Here is a 24,479-nt window from a genome sequence, read left to right on the forward strand (position 1 = left end):
ATCTATCTATCTATCTATCTATCTATCTATCTATCTATCTATCTATCTATCTATCTATCTATCTATCTATCCCACCCACAAACAGGTGCCATGATGAGGAGATAATCAGTGTTGTTCACTTCCCCTGTGACTGCTCATAATGTTATGCCTGATCGGTGTACAGATATAGTTATGACTGAAGTGGCATAAGTGGACTGAGAGGAAATCATTTTAGTCAGAAAATGGCAATCATTAAGCAGAATAAAGCAGAGGTTTTCTGCTTAATGGCTAAATGAAATAGAATGAATTAAAGATGTTTAAACTGATCACAGTCAAATACAATCGAACCTCATAATTCCACAATGAAAGATTCAGTACAGTTCTATACACTTCATAAAAGATTACTCTATTTCCAGAAGAGTGTTTTCATTTACTTGTGTTTTCTCATGTACTCCTTAATGTATTCGAGTGTGCATACATTCATATGAAGCATAACGCAAGGTCATGGCTCGTTTTGTTGCTAGGAAGTAAAGTATTAATATTGTATCATGTTATGTTGTCACAGTGACATTGTTCTCAAATACACAGTGGGTCCATGTGGTAGAACTAGAAGTTGTGTAAGATTTAAAAAAAAAAAAAAAAATATATATATATATATATATATATATATATATATATATATATAATAAAAGAAACATTTTATTTGTTTAGAAAGAAAAACGAAAATGGAAGAAATAAGTTTGCAAGGAGCCCCTTTTGGAACTCGATCGGCCAGGTAAAACCACTGACTTTTTAAACTATATATATTTTTAACAGTAAAAAATTACCCAGATGTTTTTATTTTCTTATTAGACTTTTTTAGTTCATAGAAAATGCTTTTTCAAAATTCCAGGTTTGAAGGGAGCAAGAGAATGGGAGCATACACTCAGATGCCCTACTGCAAGAGAATAATAAGTGACATGGTGAAGATAATACACACAGTTATTTATTCTACCATCCATCCCTCCATTTTCTATACCCGCTTTATTCCTAATTAGGGTCACGGGGATCTTTCTAATATATTGTGTAAATATTCACACTGTTACCTAATCAGTAGGCAATCTCCTAATTGCCACAGTTAGCCCTTCATACAAGGTGAAGTACCAGCAGGTTGGTGTGTTTATGCACCTGCCTGCCACTTCATCCTGTATTGTAAAGCAGGACATTAAAAGATTACTTTTTGTGCAACTCATGGAGTTAGTGTTTCCAGTGCAAAACAGTGCACAAGGTTTGTGTACAGTTAAGCTTGTACACATATTTCATGTCTAATCAGTTTTCCCATTGTATTTTATGCCATGTTTAGAAAACCAAGGTCGGTCCAGGCACATACACGATTGCCAGTTTCATTGAGGAACTAGAAAAGAAACCTGGCAGCTTGAGAGGAATCTGTGAGACCAGAGAGAAGCGGTTTAAAGACTACCAGGTACACAAGTCAGCCACTAGAGGGGTTCACAATCTGAGTCAAAAAGGTTCCTTAGGCTCTCCTGCTGTATACAATAACAAACTATTGACTATGTCTGTACCTTGGTGATGATTTTAAAAAGAGCTGTTTATTTGAACTTCAGGAATATACATAAGAAGTTACAAATATGCATTATTTTTTTGGCTTCCAGAGCTCTACCCCAGGACCAGGTACTTACGGTAAAGGTGGAATCCCTTCAGCAGCACTGGAGGAGAAGGAGAGGATGTCTGTGGGGACCTGTCCCTCCATGGGCCATGCCATTCAGCATCGCTTTGATACAAACTCTGTGGTAAATATTCAAATAATATGTCATTGTCATTCTTTATAGATTTTTATATACTTTATAGATAGATCTCCATTGATTCCTAAGGTGATCTGAGGGTGCTATAAAAGCAAAAGTTCACTAGACAGAATTCACTAGACAGAATACTACATATTCTACATGTATTAAGAATTATCACACACACATAGTGTAAAACATCAGTTATATTATAAGCAAAAATAAAGCAAGGTGCAAAATATCTTTTACAAAAAGTTTTACTTTGGTCTCATCAGACCACAGGGTCAAGACTGATATGTTCTCACTTGTGACCCAGGGGTTCCATCCAAACAAACTAAAGCAGTCAATATTCTGTCCTGTAATTAATTCATTCTGAGGCTGGAGGCACATCCAATTCAGAGGAGGCATTGTTGAATCTCTTGGAAGCTGCTGGCAGAAAAGACCTCCAATAGCAAATCCTCCAGCACTATGGTGGAATGAACCAAGACCTAAAGGTTGCACTGTGGAGAAGATGTTAACATGATGTTATTCAGCCCTTTTCCTCACCTCTGTAACCGCTTCCTTTCAGTCAAAAAGTCTGTTCTGTGATAGAGTTGGCTTTCTTGACCAGCTTATTGAGATGCTTGTAATCTCTTGCAGTGATGAACGGAGTAACCCTAGTAGTCTGCTGCATGCATTTAATGACCTGAACCTTCAACTGGATGAAGATCCAGCTTTAGCTGTTTCTGTTTATCTGCAGTTCAGCTACACCTCAAAGTATCTGTACACCATTTCCACCTCCTCCCCTGGTTAATTGTCTTAAAGACCCCACCACCAGGTCCTTTGTCTTACTAATGCCAAGCTAAAGATGGCTTTTCCTCTTCCAAGGGATTACATCCTCAACAATTCCTCTGTACTCTAATTCATCTCCATTGCACCCTGCAGTCATCAGATACTTTCTGCAGGTGGCATAATCTTGTATTATGCTCAAAGTTCAATGAGTACATAGTGAGAGGGAAATATGATTCACTGAGTTGCCCCCAGTGTTGCTTACCATTATCTCCAAAACAGAGTTCTGGAGCCATAAAAACTGATTCACAGTAACTGATTCACTGAACTGGGAAAGTTTGTTTCCCAGTTAGAGAGACAGGACAGTATTAAAAGCAGTGGAAAAATCATAAAAATTAAAATAAATTATCCTCACTGTACCTTCAGGTTTGTCCAGGTGTGTTTAAGATCAGCATATCACGTAGATCAGAGCATCATCCATTCCTAATATTGCTTAGTAAGTGAACTGAGTGGGTTTCAAAGCCTAGGCTCTTAAAAGTCTTTATGATTGCAGTGGGTTTGTAGACCATAAGAGAACTGAGTTGTTCAGTGATTTGGAACCATACAGGAAGTCCAGCACAGGGACACTTTTTTTAGTTGTATGTAAAAGAGAGAACAGGTCTTGCAGCACACTTCAACATGTAAAACAGGTGTTACAGCACATGAGAAGGACTTCCATCCTCCACACTTGGTCAGTTATAATAGTCAAGTTTGGAGAAAAGTCAGAAGGTGCAAGAGTTTGTGCCTTGAATGAGGTCTTATTGGTAGGCTAAGCAAGCATCTGGGAATTAAATCTGTTAAAAAAAAGAGTCCATTCAATCATTGGGTTTCCATCCTGTTTGTAGCCATTGATGGTCCTAATTCCAGTCCTCTCCAAAACCCTTCACATTGTTCTGCTGCAGCTTGCACTCCAGCTTGCCCCTTCCTGTTCTGAAACTATTTTTAAGTTCTGACAGTACTCACTTAATCTCCACATTATCACCTGATCTAAAAGCCCTCTTTTTTCCTATTCAGCAGGGCCATCAGATCCTTTGTGATCCACAATTTGTTAAAAAACACCAAAAACATTGTGATAATTTTCAACAAACGTTGTACAGTGGTTAAGTCCTTCAGGTTCTACCTTGTATACCTCACAAATGATACCCTAGTCTGTTAACTCAAGTCTATCCTTTCTTCAGCCTTCTTTATCTGTTTCTTCACTGTCCTGATGTAACCATGGAGTCGTTAAGCTACTAGTCAGTATGTGATGCATTAAATTGTAATCAGATCAGCCAAGCGGTGGCACAGCAGCAGACTTGTATGCCTCCTTGAGGCATATAACAGATCAAGTGTCCTATCGTCTCATATTACATTCCACATAATGTAAGAATCTTGTGAGTGTGGATGAGATGAATACATTATTCAAATCTCCAGAGATTGCTCTGAACCAGACACTGTATCTGCGCTGTTGTGGCTGCACGCCATTTGGATTACTAACCTGTGCTTTATCAGGAATCACAGAATCTATTGTTCACATAAACAGCAAGTTCACCTCCTCTGCTCTTATGCAGACCTTTATATATCATGTAACTGTATGCGCCATGTGAAATCTCTTCAGAATCTTGAGTCTACAGACTAGATATTGTACTTAAGCAATAAAAATGATAATAAAAACTTCTCACAATCAAGTAATATGAAACCCACCACTCTGTTTTTGTGTTTTATCAAATATGCAGGACAGTGGCTTGGGCCCAGGAATTTACAATCTGAAAAGCTCCACTGAGCTTTTACTGAGTCGCAGAGTCAGTAAAAGAGGCCCATATGACCTGTCCACTGGTAACGGAAACATCTTCACTGCCCCTGTAAGCACTACTTGTGTGACTGATCACCACAGAATTTCTGTGTTAATCATAGCAAGCCCATATTAATTAAGCATTATGAATACTCTGTCCAGAAATGGGTGAGTCCAGACCCAGGCACATACCCCAAAGAATTGCCCAGGTTTGGTGAGGAGCTGCAGAAGCCTGAGAAGAAGAAACATGGCATGTTTGGTAGTAGGGAGCAATACCCTGCCATCCCTACTGAGAGAATCTACCTATCCACTTTGTCTCAGTGTCCTCGGACTGAGGTACACATTTAACACACATTTATCAACTCCTTTATTTTAACTTGTAGTGATGTAATGTGCATGACTAATGTAAATGCTTGTACATTAAAACCTTTAATCTCTCATTCATTGTCTCCTTCTCGGTCAGACATCTCCCGGCCCAGGATGGTATAATATTATTCCTATGACTCCCACATATCGATTGGGAAGTGGTAAACAAGCGCCCTTCCTCTCCACTGCCCCACGGATGAACAAGAAGACACAGATGCTGATGAATAAAAACCATGTGAGGTCCATCGTGTATTGATAAAGCAATAAAATGTATTGAAATGTCTATACAATGCATACTGCTGAAGGAAAGCATGATTTAAATATTTACAAAAATGCATCATGGTACATTTTGAATGTACACTGAGTTAAAAATCCTTCATGGATCTAAACTTAAAAACGTATATATTTTAAAAATCAAAGTTTTGTAGAAATTTTATAAAATGCATTTTGGTGTTTTTCCCAGAATCCAGTCGGGCCTGGTCGCTATAATATAGCAGACTTGAGTCAGAACAAGAACAAAAATACTCATAGATCATCATTTATAGCTGGCACCCTGCGTTACCTAGACAGCCCCAAAAGAGACAAGTTCATCCAGTGAGTAACACTGTATATTACTCTAAGCATGCATTCACTTCCAAAATCTAGACAGAGTTATTAGATATAAGATATGGCCTAGCAAAAAATAAACATCTTAAAAAAGCTTTTAGCTATTCACATGATTTCAATAAATAATTTATGGCATTCTAAATGTAATATAACCAATAGTATGTGGACACCTGACAATCACGCCTGTACTGTATGTGAACCTACCTCAAACTTTTACCACAAGAAGCACAAATACAATTGTACTGAAATGTCTCTACATGCTGTAGCATTACAGTTTCCTTTCACTGGACCTAAGAGGCCCAAGCCTGTTCAAGTATGACAGAAAGCCAGATCAGCAGTAAGAGAACTCGAGTGTCATGCACAGAGCCCTGACCTCAACCTCACTGAACACTTTTATGAGGGGCTGAAACACTGACTATACCCCAGATCGCTAATTCTGACTATTATCTGCCTCAATAATGCTCTTGTGGCTAAATGAACACAAATCCACACTTCAAAATCTAGTGGAAAGTCTTCCCAGAAGTGTGGAAGTAAACATAACAGCAAAACAGGACTAAATCTGGAATGGCATGTTCAAAAAGCACACACGTTTAATAGTCAGGTGTCCACATATTTTCGGCCATGACTACTGAAAGTCAAGATCATTTTTGTTTACAGTGTGTACAAATGGTAAATGCGATATTTTGTCTGTATTCTAATGTGGTGTTTTGTTTAATCATTATTATTCATTAGGGAGAGACTCAGGCCTGTCAATGTTCCTTTGGACAGGAGATCACTTCTCTTGCAACCAGCGAGTCGCTTCATATGAGCAAGACATCCAAGACTGTCGAGCTTAAAGCATCAGTATTTTAGCGTTTAAATGCATTCATTTCTACTGCACAATATATCAGCATGCATTTGCCATTTGCGTGTTCCAGTGGACTAATGCCAAAATATTGACAGATTGGAATTTTAGTGCATCATATACAACACACACATAACAAAACCCTTATAATAGAAATGCAGCGAGAGACACTGTAAGAGAGTCACAATGTAAGTTAGGAATTAATGTATATTTATTCAAGGTGTACATTCGAGTGCTGATACAGTAGAAACAACATATTAAGACAGACGTTCGTGTATGTGTGTATTAGAATAATTTAAAGACAATTTATGGACATAAGTGCAGTCTGTATTTTGTTCATTTGTAAGAGAAATAAAGTACATTGAATAGGATTTACAGGTGGCATTTATGGAAAAGCAAAACTGTTGACCTGAGTTACAAAATTGTGCCTTACACCAATCAGGCATAACATTATGATCAGTGAGAGGTGCCGTGAATAACACTGATTATCTCCTCAGCATGGCACCTGTTAGTGGGTGGGATATATTAGGCAGCAAGTGAACATTTTGTCCTCAAAGTTGATGTGTAAGAAGCAGGAAAAATGGGCAACTGTAAGGATTTGAGCGAGTTTGACAAGGACCAAATTGTGATGGCTAGACGACTGGATCAGAGCATCTCCAAAACTGCAGCTCTTGTGGGGTGTTCCCGGTCTGCAGTGGTCAGTATCTATCAAAAGTGGTCCAAGGAAGGAACAGTGGTGAACTGGCGACATGGTCATGGGCGGCCAAGGCTCATTGATGCACGTGGGGAGTAAAGGCTGGCTCGTGTGATCCGATCCAAACAGACGAGCTACTGTTGCTCAAATTGCTGGAGAAGTTAATTCTGGTTCTGATAGAAAGGTGTCAGAATACACAGTGCATTACAGGGCTGTTTTGGCAGCAAAAGAGGGACCAACACATTATTATGCAGGTGGTCATAATGTTATGCCTGATCAGTGTATATACAGTTGTGTGTTGATATACAAGGCTTGGACAACAATTTGAGATTTAACTGAAATTTAGTAGGAGAACAACACTTTCATTGACAAAATATATCTATATTATCGAGTAAAAATAACGTACCTGTAAAGGCACATAAAAAGACAATATTGAGTGTGAAATACACATTTTACTGAAATCCCCTTTATTTATATTGTTTGCAAAAATAGATTTAAATATAAGAAGTCTCAAGTGTTACAATCGCTGGTTGACTTTTTTAAGCGCTTACTGTTATAATTAATTCCCTTTTCTCTTTTTCCGGCATTTCAAGCAGGGCTAACTTTAGTGTCTTGCAGCTTTGCAGATTTTGTTGTACACTTCAGGAAATGCCTTCTCGCAGTCCAGCTCCTTCCTTAGCTTATGATACAGAGAACCATCAAACATTTCCCAGAACTCTTCTCTTTCCATGTACACATCAGCATAAAGCATCTGGAAACTAGAGAAAGAATGGAAGAATGTTAATAAAAAAAAAGAGATGAAGCATAGTGGGTGAAAGTCAAATATACTCTGTATTTATATACTTTGTTGTCAGTTTATTAGGTATACGACACTGTCATGATAAATACCTCTAAACTATCAATATAATAAATGATCTATATGATTTTTGTGGAAATAAATTTCATGATACTCAAATTTAACATGTCCATTACGAAATGGAGACATTTTCAGTGATGCAGTGACACCGATATGGTTGTCATGAATGGCGCAAGTATCAGTGTATCCGGTGATGTGGCGTTGGAAAAGAATTTATTTGAGCAGCTAAATATAACTGCTGGTTTAAGAAACTGTCCTCCAACTAAAGAAAATCCAACCAACAGTGCTGGAATGTTTATAAACTGTGCACTCATGAAAGGCTAGAGGATCCATACTTTTATATTCACCATGGTCAATTTTTTAAAAAGCTTTCACTCTTGACGACTAAATCAGATCATTTGTGATAGAATGCCAACGAAGCAGAGGTAAGCAAGCATTCTTGTAGCAGTTAACAAGTTAATGTTATCGACTGAATCTGTGCCAAGTAAATTCGATTTGGAAAACATAATGTCCTCATTCAGCTAAATACAAATTTACATTAGCCTCACAGTTACGCCTCCTGAGTACTCGGCTATGATGTCGCATTATGAATTACCGTCTGGCTGAAAGTCGAGTTTTCCACAGTGAAAAGTGTAGGGAGGAGGAGCACAGCGAGGGGTCGGGGTGTATGGTTGAAGAGGGTGTGCAGGATATTTTCTGCTCAAGTTCATGTTTTGAATAATTTAAATGATGTAAATGATAACGTTCAACGAATAGGAAAGTCTATTTTCTGATGTATCTATCTATAATTTAGCAGGAAAGTTTTGACTTGGGCTCGTGCCTCAGTAAAAGGCTGGAGCGTTGCAATTGATTAAAACGAGCTTTGCGAGAAAAAACAAGACCTACAATCTCTAAAACCAGGATCATCACATCGGATCATCATCATATTTTTGATTTGGCACAGGTTTTATGCCGGATTTCCTTCCTGACGCAACCCTTCCATTTTTATCCGGGCTTGAGACTGGCACTGACAGTTAACCCTTTAGTGGCTGAGTTGGTTTCCCTGGTTCAAACCTGGGCCATGGGATCTGACTGCAGGACCACCAGAAAATGTAGAGTCATAAAGTAATTTTGTCTAATAAAGTTCCCAGTAATGCACGTTATCAGCACCTCCACACACACACACACTCTTCCATGACACTGCCAGACCTGTCACTGTTGTGCTTAGAACAGTACAACACACACATAATATCTGCACAGCAGTGGTCCTCTGGTGGTCCCTTTATACAGATAGATAGACTAAAGAGCAGATGACAACAGATGGGCTACAGCCAGTAATTATGACCTAATAAAGTGTCCAGGTGCTAGATATGTGTACCTAACAAACTGGAAAATCAATATTTACAGTAAGCTAGGAATAAAATATGGCAGGTGTGCCAATCAATAGGATAGGATGGTGCAATGTGGCACAAAGTGTTTTGCATTACATTAACAACTTTTTATTCATGTTTAGCCTTTGATTACATGAAGTGTTCTCCATATAAGTCTCTTTCAGTGAGCTGTTTGTATAAAATGAGTACACACTAGAACATTATTAATTACAATTAATGTCAATACTGCTAATTAATCAATACATTATCAATTAATCAACACCAATCAGATTTGAGAATTCAACAACACTCTTGTATAAGCAAGCATTTACATTACATTCCCCAGATTAAAGTATTTTTTTTACTGACCCATGTACATCTCGAACAAACTTCTCAAGCTGGCGTGTGGAGGCCCGAGCTTCGAAGTGTTTTGCTTGGGGTTCACCATATGCCCCAATGTCCACATACAGCTCATCCTGATCTCCTTTAGGATGGACCATGCCTGGCCGGCTGGGCAATATGAACGGACACAGCCATAAGGGATACACCTACACATATGCACACAGAACTGAGTGGTTAGATAGTAGAGGAGAGAATGGGTTTATCACAATAACTGTCTACCTACTTATCATTATTCAGGGTATTTTAACAATATTATAGTTCGACAAGAAGCATATTAAGCCTTTCTTTGACATTATATACATTAACAATGAAAAAAGATTAAAAGGCTAAAAACAACCTTAATGAATGTCATACCAACATTCATTTGTTTAATATAATATTGTTTGAGATTTATTTAAGTCAAATAAGGTATTACATAAGAAGTGAACTGTCTTTTTTGCTGCCTAGTACTATGTTCCTTTATTTTAGACCACGCAAATGCCCCCCTGAATAGAAATGTTTGTCAAGCTGCTAAATCTTACATGAATATCCTGGTGGAACTGTGAGATGGCCTTGTGAATGTGCTTCATAGGCACCAGCATGTCCTGAACCACGTGATGCTGCTCGTAAAGACGGCGGATCGTCTCGCCCTGAGTCAGCTTCAGCAGGGAGATCTTCGGAGGAACCATCCAGCCAAACAAATATCTGAACAGTGGATTATTCCCAAATGGAATAATGTCCTAAATACAAGGATAGGAGAGAGATATTAGGAAGGAGAAAGAAAGCATTTAAAGTGTAAGGAAGAAATAAGAATATAAGCTGGGGGAACCCATCAGAGACAGACTGCAGAATCGATACTTCCACTCTATATTAGAGGGGACCATTTACATCAAGATATTTACTATGGATATCTAAAAAGTGCCTAACGGGGCACTCGATCAGACAGACAGAGAGAGAGAGAGAGAGAGAGAGAGAAAGAGAGAGAGAGAGAGAGAGGCCTTAAGATGATAAATCATGATGCGCTGGCACTGAGACAGCACATTTGCCCTGCATGCAAGCAAGAAGAAAAACCTGCATAATTTATCAGGTCTGCAATAATTACCACCATGTTCCTTCAGTTAATGGCATTAGAGGAAAACATTAGCGAACATAATACATTGTGTGTGTGTGTGTGTGTTTCTACCTTGGTGGGGACATACACTGATAAGGCATAACATTATGACCACCTGCCCTAATATTGTGTTGGTCCTCCTTTTGCTGACAAAACAGTCCTGACCCGTCGAGCCATGGACTCCTCTAGATCCCTGAACGTGTGCTGTGGTATCTGGCACCACAATATTAGCAGAAGATTCTTTAGGTCCTGTAAGTGGTGAGTTGGGGCCTCCATTAGCCCCACCTCTCAACTTATAGGACTTAAAAGATACTTAAAGGTCTTAAAGGACTTATAGGACCTAAAGGATACTTTTGATAGATACTGACCACTGCAGACCGGGAACACCACACAAGATCTGCAGTTTTGGAGATGCTCTGATCCAGTGGTCTAGCCATCACAATTTGGCCCTTCGTCAAACTCGCTCAAATCCTCACACTTGTCCATTTTCCCTGCTTCTAACACATCAACTTTGAGGACAAAATGTTCTCTTGCTGCCTAATATATCCCACCTACTAACAGGTGGGATATAACAGGCCATGATGAGGAGATAATCAGTCTTATTCACTTCACCTGTCAGTGCTCATAATGTTATGCCTGATCTGTGTATGTCCCTCAGAAGTCCCACAGGAACATTGACAGTTTTGAGAATATAGGGACCTTTAAATGCTCCCTCCATTAAAACCTGCCCTTTTACAAAAAAAAACACTCTAAATAACTACTTTATCCTGAACAGAGTCACACATTTATAACAACTTCAAACAGCCAAAGGGTTTCATTTTGGTCACTAGGATCAGGATTACTGAATACTAAGGTCAGGTTTAGGTTGTAGGCATTAAGTAGCTGCTTTAATAATTACCTGCACATGTGTGTATGAGAGAGAGAGAGAGAGAGAGAGAGAGAGCAACAGCGAGTGAGAAAGAGCGAGAGAGATTGAGAGAGAGAGAGAGAGAGAGAGAGAGAGAGAGAGAATTTTGGTTCAGACAGACAGACAGAGTGGAGGATTATAAAAGAAGGATTATATGATAAAGCGGAAGGAGAAATATACTAATACATTAGGGGAACAGTGATGTTGCTGTGTCAAAGTTAATGTAGAGGAAATGGCTTGCAGAGGCAGCAGAACTATGTTTATGAGTCTTATCATAAAGAAAGCTCTTATCAAAGAAATACAATAACTCTTGAAACTGTCTTATCAACTGATATAAAGAATATCACTATATTATAATGATGTAAACTTATCATTCAAGAACACATCCTTTAAAAATGTGAAAAAAAAGTTTCTTGTAGATGGAATCCTCATTTGAAATTGATGAAATTGATGAAAAGTTTGGCACACGTGTCACCTCTTAACGACTTAATTCTGATTAAACTTCCTTATAGATGACACTGGCATTTACTCTTGCCATAGCATCCAAGGAAAACAAAGCTATGTGTGTTATTGGTCATTCAATCAAAATTTTTTAAATTGTTGGGCTATGAGTACATTTGACATTTCCACCCCATTTACCTGCAGCTCCCAGAAGATACTTCGTGTGTGTCTGTGGTAGTAGTGTCTAAGTGGGATGTACTCCACACCAGTTCCATCCTCCTTCAGGTACTTCTCAACATGCTTAAAGAACCAAGGCTTGTAGTAGTGACCTATGCGATTGATCTAGCAGACATGTAAACATACAAAGGGTCTTAATGCGAATGTTCACCTTTCAGCTATTAAAACAATGCTCATAAATATTTAATAATAATAATCTAATTATAATCTTAACTGACAATGTTGCTGAGTGCTCTGGGATGGTCAGAAGCACGTCATTTGCATGTGGTTGTGAGTTTTTATGACATGGCAGATGTACTTGTTACTCAGACCATGACAAAAGAGACAGACCGTTTTGGTCAACGTTTTAAACTTTTCCTATTAAAATAATATTCTTAGATCACCAATACACCTTTTATACTTATTACTATTATTATTTGCTAGCACACAGAAAATAGAGATGGGGCTAAATCATTTTTAGCCTTTTTAGATTAGATCCTGAACATATGGCATCTTTGGACCAGATTAAATCTAAATCACATTCTTAAAGCAGCTGTTTTGCCAGTGTGGTGATCTCACCTGCTTAAATAAACTGCACCAAAGAGGAAAACCCCCCAGGGTACGATTCAACCAGACTGAATGCTGCATTCTACTTTAATATATGAAGCAAAGCATATAAACAGCCCAAGTATGAACATGATCTCACCTTGTCAGGCTCGGCGTGGTCGGTCATAACGCCGGTCATAATAACGGCCTCGTTGAGTGAATACTGTAACCCCTCCACGAAATGGTTCTCTTTGTTAGCCGACTCTTCTGCAAACACCTTACAGATGGCATCCAAACCCTTCACGGCTTTGTACTGCAGCCTCACCCACTGCCGAGCTGGAATAATCCGAATCTCAGCTGCCACCAAGAAGCCCAGGGTTCCACAGGACCACGGGACTGAATAAAACAGCTCCGGGTTTTCTTTCTGCCTCACAAGAAGACCATTTACAGGGAAAGGTAAATGCATATGTCTACAAAATACTAGTATACAAAGCATACTAGTTATGAACAGTACTTAGTCTAATTAGAAGCAACCGACAATGAATAATGACTACATTAAATAATAATGAAGAAGATACCGGTTTTATATTCCTCTTTCCATGCTTCTTTTCATTCTTTCTCTCCCTATCTGTCTCTCTAAGTGATTTTCTTTATTCGTTTTTGTATGATTTCAGACTATGCCATCATGGTCATCAACAAGTAAGGGCTAAACAAACTCACACACAAGAAAAAAAATCAAACTCGTACCTCAGTGCAGCGAACCAGACTGCCATCTGCCAGGACCAGCTCAAAAGCCACACAGATGTGTTGGAAAAGACCATAAATATGAGACGAGGACTCGATCCCTGTGCCCATTACCAAACCACCTGAGAGAGACAAAGAGAAATAGAGAGAGAGAGAGAGAGAGAGAGAGAGAGAGAGACAGAGAGAGAGAGCGAGTAAAGTGAATTGGGAAAATGTCATCAGGACTTGCATTTAAGAGCATTCGATCATGCGTACTTTTTCCAATTAGAAACTTTTAACGTCCACACCTTCGTAGTGCATGTATTCCTGTGTGTAATGTCTTTCCAGAAGAATATATGATTAAAGGAAAGAGAAAACAGGGTTGTGCTCTTTTGCTTCCCCACACAGCTGCTCTCTGTAGGCCTCCAAATGAATTTGCAGCAGCAGCAGCAGTGGAAACCATTAACTGGACAGCGGGCACAATTTCTGCTACCCATAAACGCTTTTAGTAGAACAGGCCATTTCCGCACCCAATCTAACCTAACGCACTGAAACAGGGCCATTACTCATTCATAACCCAATTAGGAGTAGCCTCTGATGCACCACATGAGACACACAATATCGACCAGCAAAGAAATATTGCATATACACACTCCACTTAAAGCTGTGATACTGCATCGAGTCAATACACCGGGGGAAGGGACAAAGAGTGAGTGAGAGACAGAAAGCGGATAAAATAATGCTGACAGGCTTTGTCTGAAAAGGCATGGCAGGACAAACTGGTCTGAATTTTTTATCCAGGTTGGTGGACGTACCTACTGTGAGATCATCAAGCTCAGGTAATACAGGTAGCGTCCAGCCGATGGAATTCAATAAGGCTGTCACCTGACCCATGTTTACCAATGGCTCCACACGTACCACCTAAAGAGAGATGTCACACATCACACACATTGTACACAACCTGCTCCCATTCCTGACCAAACTAAACACGATGCTTTAATCAAATCTGTTACATTAAACCATGTATCTGAATGAAAGACATCTCCTGAGCACCACTGGCTTAAATGTACAAACATGTAAGTGCTTTTAGTTACAAACTAAATCCAGTGAAACATTATCTTTAATGTTGTTATGTGCAAGCTTTACTCTGATTGCCCTGTGGATTTGTAGTCAGATCCCACCTGTCGTTTTGTGTCCACCTCTAGGATATCCATCATATTGATTTTTATATTCTTGTGAGTCTTCTTATATTTCCCCACCCTCAGAGACACGGTCAGCCAGCCAGGACGTCCAGTACACATATATGCCTTTCCTCCGTCCTTCTTCCACTCACGAACCTGAAAAGCAAAAATAAATCCTTTATAGGGAGCGGCGAATACTAAATTTACAGCTTTAAAGAAAAATAAAGGATTGGCATAGGAAGTAAATTCATCTTCATAGATTGAGATATAGAAGCTTCAGCCTCAGATGTTCCACCCACTCAGATGATCCACCCACTACAATCTAATGCATTTTGTTCAGTTTACTTGGTCACGACAATTAGAATCTCGCTGGCTAATCACATGATTTGAGTGTTTTTTCGAATCACTGCTTCTGGGAAGCAAAGTTTTTCAGAACAAAGTGATAATAAAAAGCTTTTCAGAGAACGTCCAGCAAAATAGATCCCAAAGTGTTACCCAGAAGCTAGAGGAAAAGTTTTCACAATCGCCTTCAGCTACAATGCTTGGTGATTGGTCTTTTGTAATGTCAATCAAATGGTCACTTTTAAATAACAGATGGCCAGAGAAACTACCAGATAGTTAGAAGGCTAGCATCCCTGACCACTTACGTGTACAGAACCTTCTCAACTACAGTTTTTCTTCCTCACAAAAGGACAAAAAGGTATACTTATTCAAGACTATCAGCAAACACCCAGTTGACTTGAACCTGAAAACCAACCAGATGCTAATTAGTTTACGACATCACCTAGCGACTTGATACTTTCCCCTGAAACGAGATGGGAACTGTGTACACTGTGTACTAGAGCAGAGGTTTCAAAATCCACTCACTACAATCCCCCCACCCCAAACTGTGTTTACATTCTGCCCCAGCTCCAGTCACTCATGAATCAGCAAACAACAGTTTGTAGACCTTGGATTAAAATAGGTTTGTTGAATGGCCAGTGGTTTTATATTGGGAACCTCTGTAGTGAAGAAAAACATGCATTATAAAGAAAACAGGAACCGATTATAATGTCCATTTGGTTAACAATGGCCTAGAGGTCTAGTGAGTCTTGAATCCTGTGTGGTAGAAAAGTAATAAGAATTCCCATCTTGACTAAAGACACCCATGCAATACATGTGAAAGACATCACATATAGATTTTATACCGACTGTCCACTTTATTAGGAACATCTGTACATCTGCATGTAGTACATGAAGTTCATGCAGTTATCTAATCAGCCAATCATGTGGCAGTAGAATAATGAAAGAAACCATACAGGGCAAGAGCTTCAAAAGCTCAGAAGTACAAAACATGGGCGTCACTAGGCCATTTTTAGGGGGGCTTTAGCCCCCTTAACATTTCTACTCAGCCCTCCTAAAATTCTGCAATTCTTCATAAACTGTACACAAGTTCATGATCGCCTCAGTCCCCTTTAAATTTCATATGAAAACAGCGGCAGACTTTGGCTCTTCCCCATCTTTCAGCGCGTTCTTCAATCCACAGACCGCCAACATTCAGTACTCAAATGTTATACACATCTATGCAATACAGTGGAATGCTGCAATAAGTTTACCATCCTACCCTGTTAGTCAAACGTTTATTTTATTTATTTATTTGTTTAATTATTTTATTTTATTTTTTTTATTTTTTTTACTATTATACCTTCATTGGGGGCTGATCCTTCCTTAAATGAAAATTCTAGAACCGCCCCTGGTACAAAACATCAAACCTTGAAGTGGATGAGCTACAACGTCTCAAAGACCACACTCCTATCAGCCAAGAACAAGAATATGAGGCATCATGGGCATACACTTGTTGAATATTGATTATTAGTTTCAGGACAATAAAGTTGTCAATAAACACCTGGTCTTTTTCCAGTCTTGATCTACCCAGTTTCAGAAAGCATGTGCTCATGATAACCTTAGATTCTTGCTCTTGGCTAAAAAGGAGTGTAACCTGTTCTGCTGCTGTCGTCCATCCACCTCAATGTGGCATGCATTCTGAGATGCTTTTCTGCTCACAACAGTTGTAAAGAGTGATTATTATTATAAAGAATTATTATAGACATCCTTTCAGTTCAGACCAGTCAGATCATCCTCCTCTGAATTCTCTCATCAAAAGACAGCAGATCATCCACTCACAGGATGTTTTTTTTTTTTTTTTTTTTTTGGTTTTTCACACCATTCTGTGTAAACTCTAGAGACTGTGTAAAAATTCCAGGTCAGGATGCCAGTTTCTGAAATACTCAAACCAGCCTGTCTGGTACCATGAACCACGCCACAGTTAAAGTCACAGAAATCATACTTTTTCCTGATTCTGATGTTTGATGTAAACATTATCTGAAGCTCTTGACCTGTGTGTGTAACTGACTGATTGGATAACAGCAATAAATGAACACGTGTGCAGGTGTTCCTAGTGGACAGTGAACGTGTGTGTGTATCTACACCGAATGATTAATTCACACAGATGTGCCAGATGTGCCAGATGTGATCGTACCTGTCTCTGGATGTCTCGGACCCGCTGGTTGTGCAGCTTCGGCGCTGAACACATCTTAAAGATGATCCAAGCTCGCACATAATAGTAAGCATCAAACACCACGGACAAGGGCAGAAGGAAAAGGCAAACAAAAATCCATCTCTGGTGAATTATAACATAATCTAGGCCCTTTATCCTGATCCATAAAAGAAACAAAATAACCAAAGTACCGAGATACGGCACCGGATCCATTTGGAATAGAAACAAACAACTAAAAAAGAATATGATCACCTATTGTAAATCCACTAAATATAACATTTAGACCTTGGCTTATTTATACTAGCTCTTTTAAGGACTACCTTTACAAGTTGCGTTAAAACGTGCAACCGCAAATTTTGCCTCCTACATTTATTTTGCGTGATTTTTTCACCCTGTGTAGGGCTGAACACCAAACCGCAACCTATTCCCTACAAGAAGATCCTAGATGCGTCATCAAATAATGAGTTCTGAACCATAGCTAGTGCACTGTGAATAAAATAGGAAGCTGTTTTGGACGCAGCCTAGGTGAGAAAATAATCCACGCCTCCACAAAGCACTGATTGGTCACTGGTGCGTCAATTACGCCTTCTCCAGTTGTTGCGTGTGGACTTTTTGAACCAATAGGAATCAAGGAGAACAATCGGACCATTGCCTCAGTCCGGCGTGATCCTTATCGTGTGTCTTGAAAATAGGTGATAAAATGCGTGAAAGGGAAATAAAATATAACTTACATTCAGCTTCACAGATATTAAAATGGAAAGAATATGCAACATTCATTCACGACATGGTGTATTAGTGTTGATTTTTTTTAACTTATGAAATAATATGTGATATATATATATATATATATATATATATATATATATATATATATATATGATATATAATATGTCGAGTGACATTATAAAAGGTGGATGTTTGTTTGATGGTGCGCGCACGTGATTGTTAGAAAAGTCGGCGCGTGTAAAGCGCGTGAACTACAGTAAACAGTGGGGTGGGGCGAGTGGACACATGCACACGCCACTTGGCTGGTGTGTAACGGTACACGTTACGCCCTGAACACCCAAATGAAGCGAGCAGGAGGCGCGGAGAGGACTGATTGAATGGCACATTTCAGCCGCGAAGCACTTCTTTCCTTTTCTTAATCATGCCTAATCGGAATAAATCGGAGTGATGCTTTTGGCCGTGCTCGTGAGCACTTTTCAGAGACTCATCATGAGAACTCATCAAGGGAACTCTTGGCATCCGGTTTCGAATTGTAGCCGAAACAAATCTTTAGAGGAAAGAAATTAGTTACATTTGTAGTTATAGTCACACGGGGAAAGATGGGATTTTGTAACTTTTAAGGAAGTTTTTAAGGAGCTCGCCTCGCGCGCACGCGCGCGCGCATGAGAGAGAGTGTGAGACAGAGAGAGAGAGAGAGAGAGAGAGAGAGAGAAAGAAAGCGGTCGCTACGGGCGACAGGAGCGCGACTGAAATTCGGCGATGCCGTCTCTGCATCATGCCGCCGTGTTCATTGGCGTCTTCCTCATCGTCACCGGCGGCTCGACCGCTTTCCTCACGTCTAGCCAGAGCAGACTGCAGGCGTTCAGCCTGTGCTGCGTGGTGTTAGGCGCAGTCATGCTCATCCTTGGCCTCTTTTGGGCCATGAACAGCAAGAGCCGTCAGGGCTCCTACACTAACGAATGCACGCACGACTACGGGCACGTGCTATTCAGCCCGCCGCCCGGGAGCCACTTCCCGGAGTCTCAGTCCATCTTCTTGCACAGGTAAACGTGTGATCTTCCCTCCACAAGCATGCATTATGTCCCAAATACCCCCTACAATTTTATGCATGCTTTATCAGTAAGTCATTTAAAAGATTATATACATACATATATATATATATATATATATATATATATATATATATATATATATATATATATTATATATATATATATATATATATATATATATATATATAGACATTTTAATTACAACAGTCAGCACAACAAAACAGTGCTGATAAAAAAAGATTATTATTACCCATTGAATGTGAATATACACTTATAATACACTAGATAACATTTGCATGAATGCAATATATTAAAAATACATATGCATGATCTTTAAATGCATGTACCATTTCTTTTACCAATCTTTTAGCATGTACCATTTTTTTTTTAAATACTATGCAACCCCATATCTTACACAATTCCATTCTGAATTACAAAATGGCCTAAAACTAATTCTTGCTGAGCAGAAATACACAGAAACTGTGCACAGATATAAATTCAGTTTATATCATTTTGAATAAAACTAAATTCGTGCGTCTCTTTATGTTTATTTGTTTGCCCATGCAAATACTCCTATTATTAAAGCAGCCTGAAATGCTGTTTAGATTGATTTTGGTCATTGATTCTACTCATTGTTCTTAGTAATTCATTTTAGTCATTTTTTTTTTACTTATTGATTTTGATCATCGAGGTGTGTAAGGGGACACTAGAAAAAAAAATTGAGTCAGGCAGAAGCTAGAAAGTAATTAGACATGGATGTTTATTTATGATATACTGTAACTGTAATGAGACAGAGATCTGATGTTAAACGCATTCTTGATGTGAAGGAAAATGTCACGTTCCACATTATAATGTTCTCTTGTTTGAGAAAATCAACATATTAATAGATTATATTAATTGAGCAGTTAAGTGCTACAAGCACCCATTAGGAAATGAGATTTTACACACACACACACACACACACAAAGAATCATGGGGGTCAACACAACTAATTATTTTTTCTCTTTCCCCGTTAAAAGGTTTGTAATTCACTCCATGGAAAAGCAAAATACATCATTAATATTTGTACATTTGTCCCCTAAACACTGAATCAGTTGAAGTGCTTTGTGCACCACCTAGTGTCATGAAGCTCTGACCCTGTGTCTATAAGACTGACGTTATTCAGCTGAGCTTCACTGGTGAAATTATATATTTAAATATTTAAGTAATTATATAACTAATGATATAACTCCAGTTACTACCTTACAGATAGATTCATTAGAACTTATTATTTAATGCTGCAAAGAAAAATAATGCATAATTCGATCATAACCATGCCGTTTTATGCAGAATTTTGGATTAGTTGTTTGATAACTAGTTATCTAGTTATAAGTGAAATGATTCCCCTCATTCTCCACATGTCTTGGATGTCTTGAAAATACAGATTGTGGAGGATTCAGGTTAAAAGTCGGCACTATATAATATTCAGAATGTACTTTAATAGGCACAATCTTTCCTCTGGATGTTCTGTGTAATATATGTGGTATTAAAAATGTAATAAATAAAAATAAGAATCCAATTTGAAAGGTTCCAACCAAGTTTTATTGGTCACATACATAATCGTACACAGTATGATATGCAGTGAAATGCTTACACGACTATTTGCTTTGACCCTCGAAAAGGAAAAGGAATAAGGACAGAAAAGACAGGGATAAAATATCAAATATAAAATACGTAATATAAAATAAATAAAAAAAAACTACAATTATAAAATATTAAAAAACTACAATTCACAGTAGGTAAATAAAAAAAGAATGTAATATAAATAAAATAAAAATATAAATAAAGCAAGGTAGGGTATCAGTGTATACAGAATATGTATATAAAATATAGAAAATATATAAGAAATGTAAGATATGTAAAATGTAAACAACTGTATTATACAGAACTATATAAAGTGTATAGTGTGCAATAATGGGCAAGGTGCAGACAGCAGCAGTATGGGGTGGTCATTTAGTGAAATAAGGTGATGAGATGATGAGAGTGGTATTGTCCATCTTAAAGCGCAGATGTGCACAAGTCCTCTTTGTACATAAACAGGACCAGAATCTCCCATATATATGTTTTATGTATTGTGTGTCACAGTCCTGTAATGTGCAAATGTACCGTACGGGGTGGTGTTTTCCAACACGTGTGTAGGAAGCATTGCAAGTCCAATCAGTTGAGTCCTATGTGGAGTTCTGGTTGAGAGATCATATAGCCTGCGGGAAGAAGCTTCTCCTCAGTCTCTCTGTGTTGGCCTTCAGGGAGCGGAAGCGCTTTCCTGACCTCAACAGGGAGAAAAGTCCATTGTTGGGGTGACTGAGGTCCTTCACGATCTAAGAGTCATTATATTCTTTCTTCATTATATGCTGTTTATTCATCCTCAGTGCAGTTATACTTTCTTTAAATGAACTCTAACAGCATTCCAACTCATAATCTACAACATGAATATAAATTGTTCTACAAAGGAGCCATGGTTAATTTTTTAAACGTGATTTTTTGCTTTAAAAAAATGGAATTCAGAGCTAAAAAAGATTTGCAGTGGATTTTTTAACTTCAAATTTGGCCTGTTTTTCTGTTTAAGCCTCATGAATCAACATTTGGTGAATTTGATGTAACTATCATATATGCATACGCGTTTATTGTTTCAGAACTTTGGAAAGGCAGAGACGAGGGCTGTACGGGGACGATTTCGACTACCCTCCCATGGAGCCGACATGTTTCAGCCCAGCTGCTCGTGCGCCGCCCCCCCACTGGGAGATGGAACCTCCACCTCCATACGAGGTGGCCATCAAAACTACATGCAGCTCTACGAACATGCGACGAAGCTACTCGGACACGCTGTTGCCCACTGAGCCGCTTTTCAGTCGCTCCCGTGAGATCAGCTTTGAAGTGTAAGGCTTGCGCTGTCAATGAGCCGTTACGCTGCACGCATTTCCTGCAGCCAGCAAACAGCATGGAGCATGGCTCGTCCAGGGAACCCACATTCCGAAGGTGCTTCAGAAACCCTTAGTATCAAAGCTTCTTCTTTTTCTCCGTTCACAACAGGTTTCAAATATGGTCAAAGGAGAAAGTATGTAATGTTACGAAATGGTAACGTTCCAAGGAGTTATTATCTGCTGTTTCCTCCTGGGAGGTGTGTTCATTTGTAATTATACTCTGAAGGAAGACTGATTGTATTTTTGCAACTGCCAGTGTTGAAAAATTGAGAAAAATCTCCATGTAGCGACTCTTTTTTTCTCTCCATATACAGTAGGACACTGACATTACACAAATGATTGACTATATACTACAAACGTGTACTTCTACCCCTTTACAAATTCCCCCTGAGCATGAATCACAATCACTTCTTAACTGTGTTTAGTGCACACATGAGATTTGGTGACACCACTGGCTGCGTGTGAAGGTCACAATTCGCAGCTCCTGGATTCATGGGTATGTCCATAAAGTCACTTGCACAATCTGAACTCATCAACGCAGGCACCAGCTCATGAGAAGTAAACAGAGAAAAGGCCTGGCCATATATGCAAAGCTACTATTTGCTCCTGTGTGCATGGTGATTTGAGAAGGAAAAGACAGACATTTGCAGAATTGTAGGAAGTGATACCAGAAAAATATTTCTCTACCAAAAGCACATCTACTGTACGGTAGCCATAGTGAATTTTAACCGCTGAAAGCTTTCAATCAGCTTACTCCTGCTTGTTGCATTGTGCACTGACTGCTAACATGGTGGCCAGAGTCATAACGATGCATCTCTTCATCAGGGCACTTACAGGAAACGGTTACGTGCAACAGCAAACCAGAGCATTATTTGGTTCGTCACTGGTGACCTTTGTGTCCCCTGGAGGAAACCGACAATTTAAGAAGCATTGATTTGTGACGTAATCTAAGTGTAGAATGCCTCACTGATGTGATCATGAATGACCACAGTGCATTAGTAGGTTTAATGTTACCTTGGACCCTCCTTGTTTGTGATTATAAATCATGGCATTTTCATTGATTGCTTTCTTTTGCCTCAACCGAAGTGACATTAAAATGATGTGCCTCCATTAAATACAGTTCAGGGCCTTTAACTATAGGTACTTTGCACTATACATTATAGAATATGCACGATGTACGTGGCTTACGTGCATGTACCCAAAGATTCTATTACGTTTTTGGAACAAAAATGTATAGTGTTTTCATTTCTTTTGGAAAATTAACAAATAAAGTGATACAAAAACGATCAAATATTGTTATTTAAATATACATTAAAATATTTTTTTGATTATTACACACACACACCAACTCCTGATCAAGTCTACAAATGGCATGTTTTGTATTAACAATCATTAGAATCGTTATTCACTCGCTGTCCACTTTGTTAGGAACACTAGCACAGCACATCCATGCAGTTATCTGAACAGCCAATCACAGGGCAGCAGCGCAATCATGTGTGGAAATGCCTTCTTGGCTAGATTGGTGTGGGTTGACTGGACCATAGTAACACAAATAATCAATCTTTACAACCGTGGTTAGCAAAAAAGCATCTCAGAAAGTACAACACAACAAACCTGAGGGGGATGGACTACAACAGCAGAAAACCACATCGGAATCCATTAATCTTAATGGACTTATCTATAATCTTAATCAACCAAGAATAGAAATCTGAGGCTATCACAGACACTAGCAAATCCAAAAGACAAGGTTCAAAAACAGATTAGGTTAAAACAATGTATTTTTATTTGTCTGTGCTGATGATAGCCTTGATGAAGAACCTGATCTGGTTTTCTGCTGTTGTAGCTCATCCACCTCAAGGTGTGATGTGTTGTGCATTCTGAGATTCTTTTCTGTTCACCTGGAATAAATGTAGGAAAAATAAATTAATACCAGAAACAAATATATAGGTTCAATACTAACAGTCCAAACAGTTTTAGACTTTCCCTACTCTACTTTCTAAGTAAGCCTTTTTAACTACACTATATTTCCAAAGGTTTTGGGACACCCCTCCAAAGCATTGAATTTAGGTGTTGTTTTTCGGAGGTTGGGCTTAGTTCCAGTTAAATGAACTCTTAATGCTTCGGCAGTTTGGGGATGACCCCTTCCTGTTCTTCCAACATGACTGCGGACCAGTGCACAAAGCCAGGTCCATAAAGACATGGATGAGCGAGTTTGGTGTGGAGGAACTTGACTGGCCTGCACCTCAACCCGATAGAACACCTTTGGGATAACTTAGAGTGGAGACTGCGAGACCTTCTTGTCTAACCTCAGTGCCGGACCTCACAAATGCACTTCTAGAGAAATGGTCAAAAATTCCCATTAAACACACTCCTAAACCTTGTGGAAAGCCTTCCCAGAAGAGTTAAAGCTGTTATTGCTGTAAAGGGCGGGTCAACTCCATATTACATTCATGTGCATGTAAAGGCAGACGTCCCAAAATATTTGGAAATATAGTGTATGTTAATTATCAATTATTCTTTACAAAGTCTCTGGAATCAGGGTTCCTAGAGCAGGTTTTTCCAACTAGAAAACATTATTTGTTCCATTAACAAAAAATAATACATCAAACACTACATCACTAACTATGGACAGAAAGAACCATGCAT

The 24,479-nt window shown here is 38.9% G+C and overlaps 3 protein-coding genes across 3 annotated transcripts; 2 read left to right on the plus strand and 1 right to left on the minus strand.

Annotated features, from left to right (window-relative positions):
* The first annotated feature begins 704 nt into the window (after nucleotides 1-704).
* Nucleotides 705-6,350, plus strand: LOC131345577 (lymphocyte expansion molecule-like). The gene is made up of 9 exons (XM_058378515.1): nucleotides 705-754; nucleotides 872-941; nucleotides 1,322-1,441; nucleotides 1,632-1,769; nucleotides 4,283-4,408; nucleotides 4,501-4,674; nucleotides 4,802-4,939; nucleotides 5,168-5,298; nucleotides 6,043-6,350. Exons 1-9 carry the CDS (start codon nucleotides 705-707, stop codon nucleotides 6,116-6,118), a joined length of 1,023 nt encoding a protein of 340 aa, XP_058234498.1. The 3' UTR covers nucleotides 6,119-6,350.
* Nucleotides 6,348-17,489, minus strand: dhcr24 (24-dehydrocholesterol reductase). The gene is made up of 9 exons (XM_058379243.1): nucleotides 17,078-17,489; nucleotides 14,560-14,715; nucleotides 14,194-14,299; nucleotides 13,403-13,521; nucleotides 12,816-13,079; nucleotides 12,092-12,235; nucleotides 9,977-10,174; nucleotides 9,423-9,601; nucleotides 6,348-7,606 (listed from the first exon to the last, which is right to left on the minus strand). The coding sequence occupies exons 1-9, from the start codon at nucleotides 17,306-17,308 to the stop codon at nucleotides 7,453-7,455; spliced, it is 1,551 nt and encodes a 516-aa protein (XP_058235226.1). The 5' UTR covers nucleotides 17,309-17,489; the 3' UTR covers nucleotides 6,348-7,452.
* Nucleotides 17,490-18,122: 633 nt separating this feature from the next.
* si:dkeyp-51f12.2 (uncharacterized protein LOC100151460 homolog) lies at nucleotides 18,123-23,124 on the plus strand. The gene is made up of 2 exons (XM_058379252.1): nucleotides 18,123-18,864; nucleotides 21,546-23,124. Exons 1-2 carry the CDS (start codon nucleotides 18,581-18,583, stop codon nucleotides 21,790-21,792), a joined length of 531 nt encoding a protein of 176 aa, XP_058235235.1. The 5' UTR covers nucleotides 18,123-18,580; the 3' UTR covers nucleotides 21,793-23,124.
* Nucleotides 23,125-24,479: the final 1,355 nt, after the last annotated feature.

Source organism: Hemibagrus wyckioides, linkage group LG25 (assembly GCF_019097595.1).
Source record: "Hemibagrus wyckioides isolate EC202008001 linkage group LG25, SWU_Hwy_1.0, whole genome shotgun sequence".
Taxonomy (NCBI): domain Eukaryota; kingdom Metazoa; phylum Chordata; class Actinopteri; order Siluriformes; family Bagridae; genus Hemibagrus; species Hemibagrus wyckioides.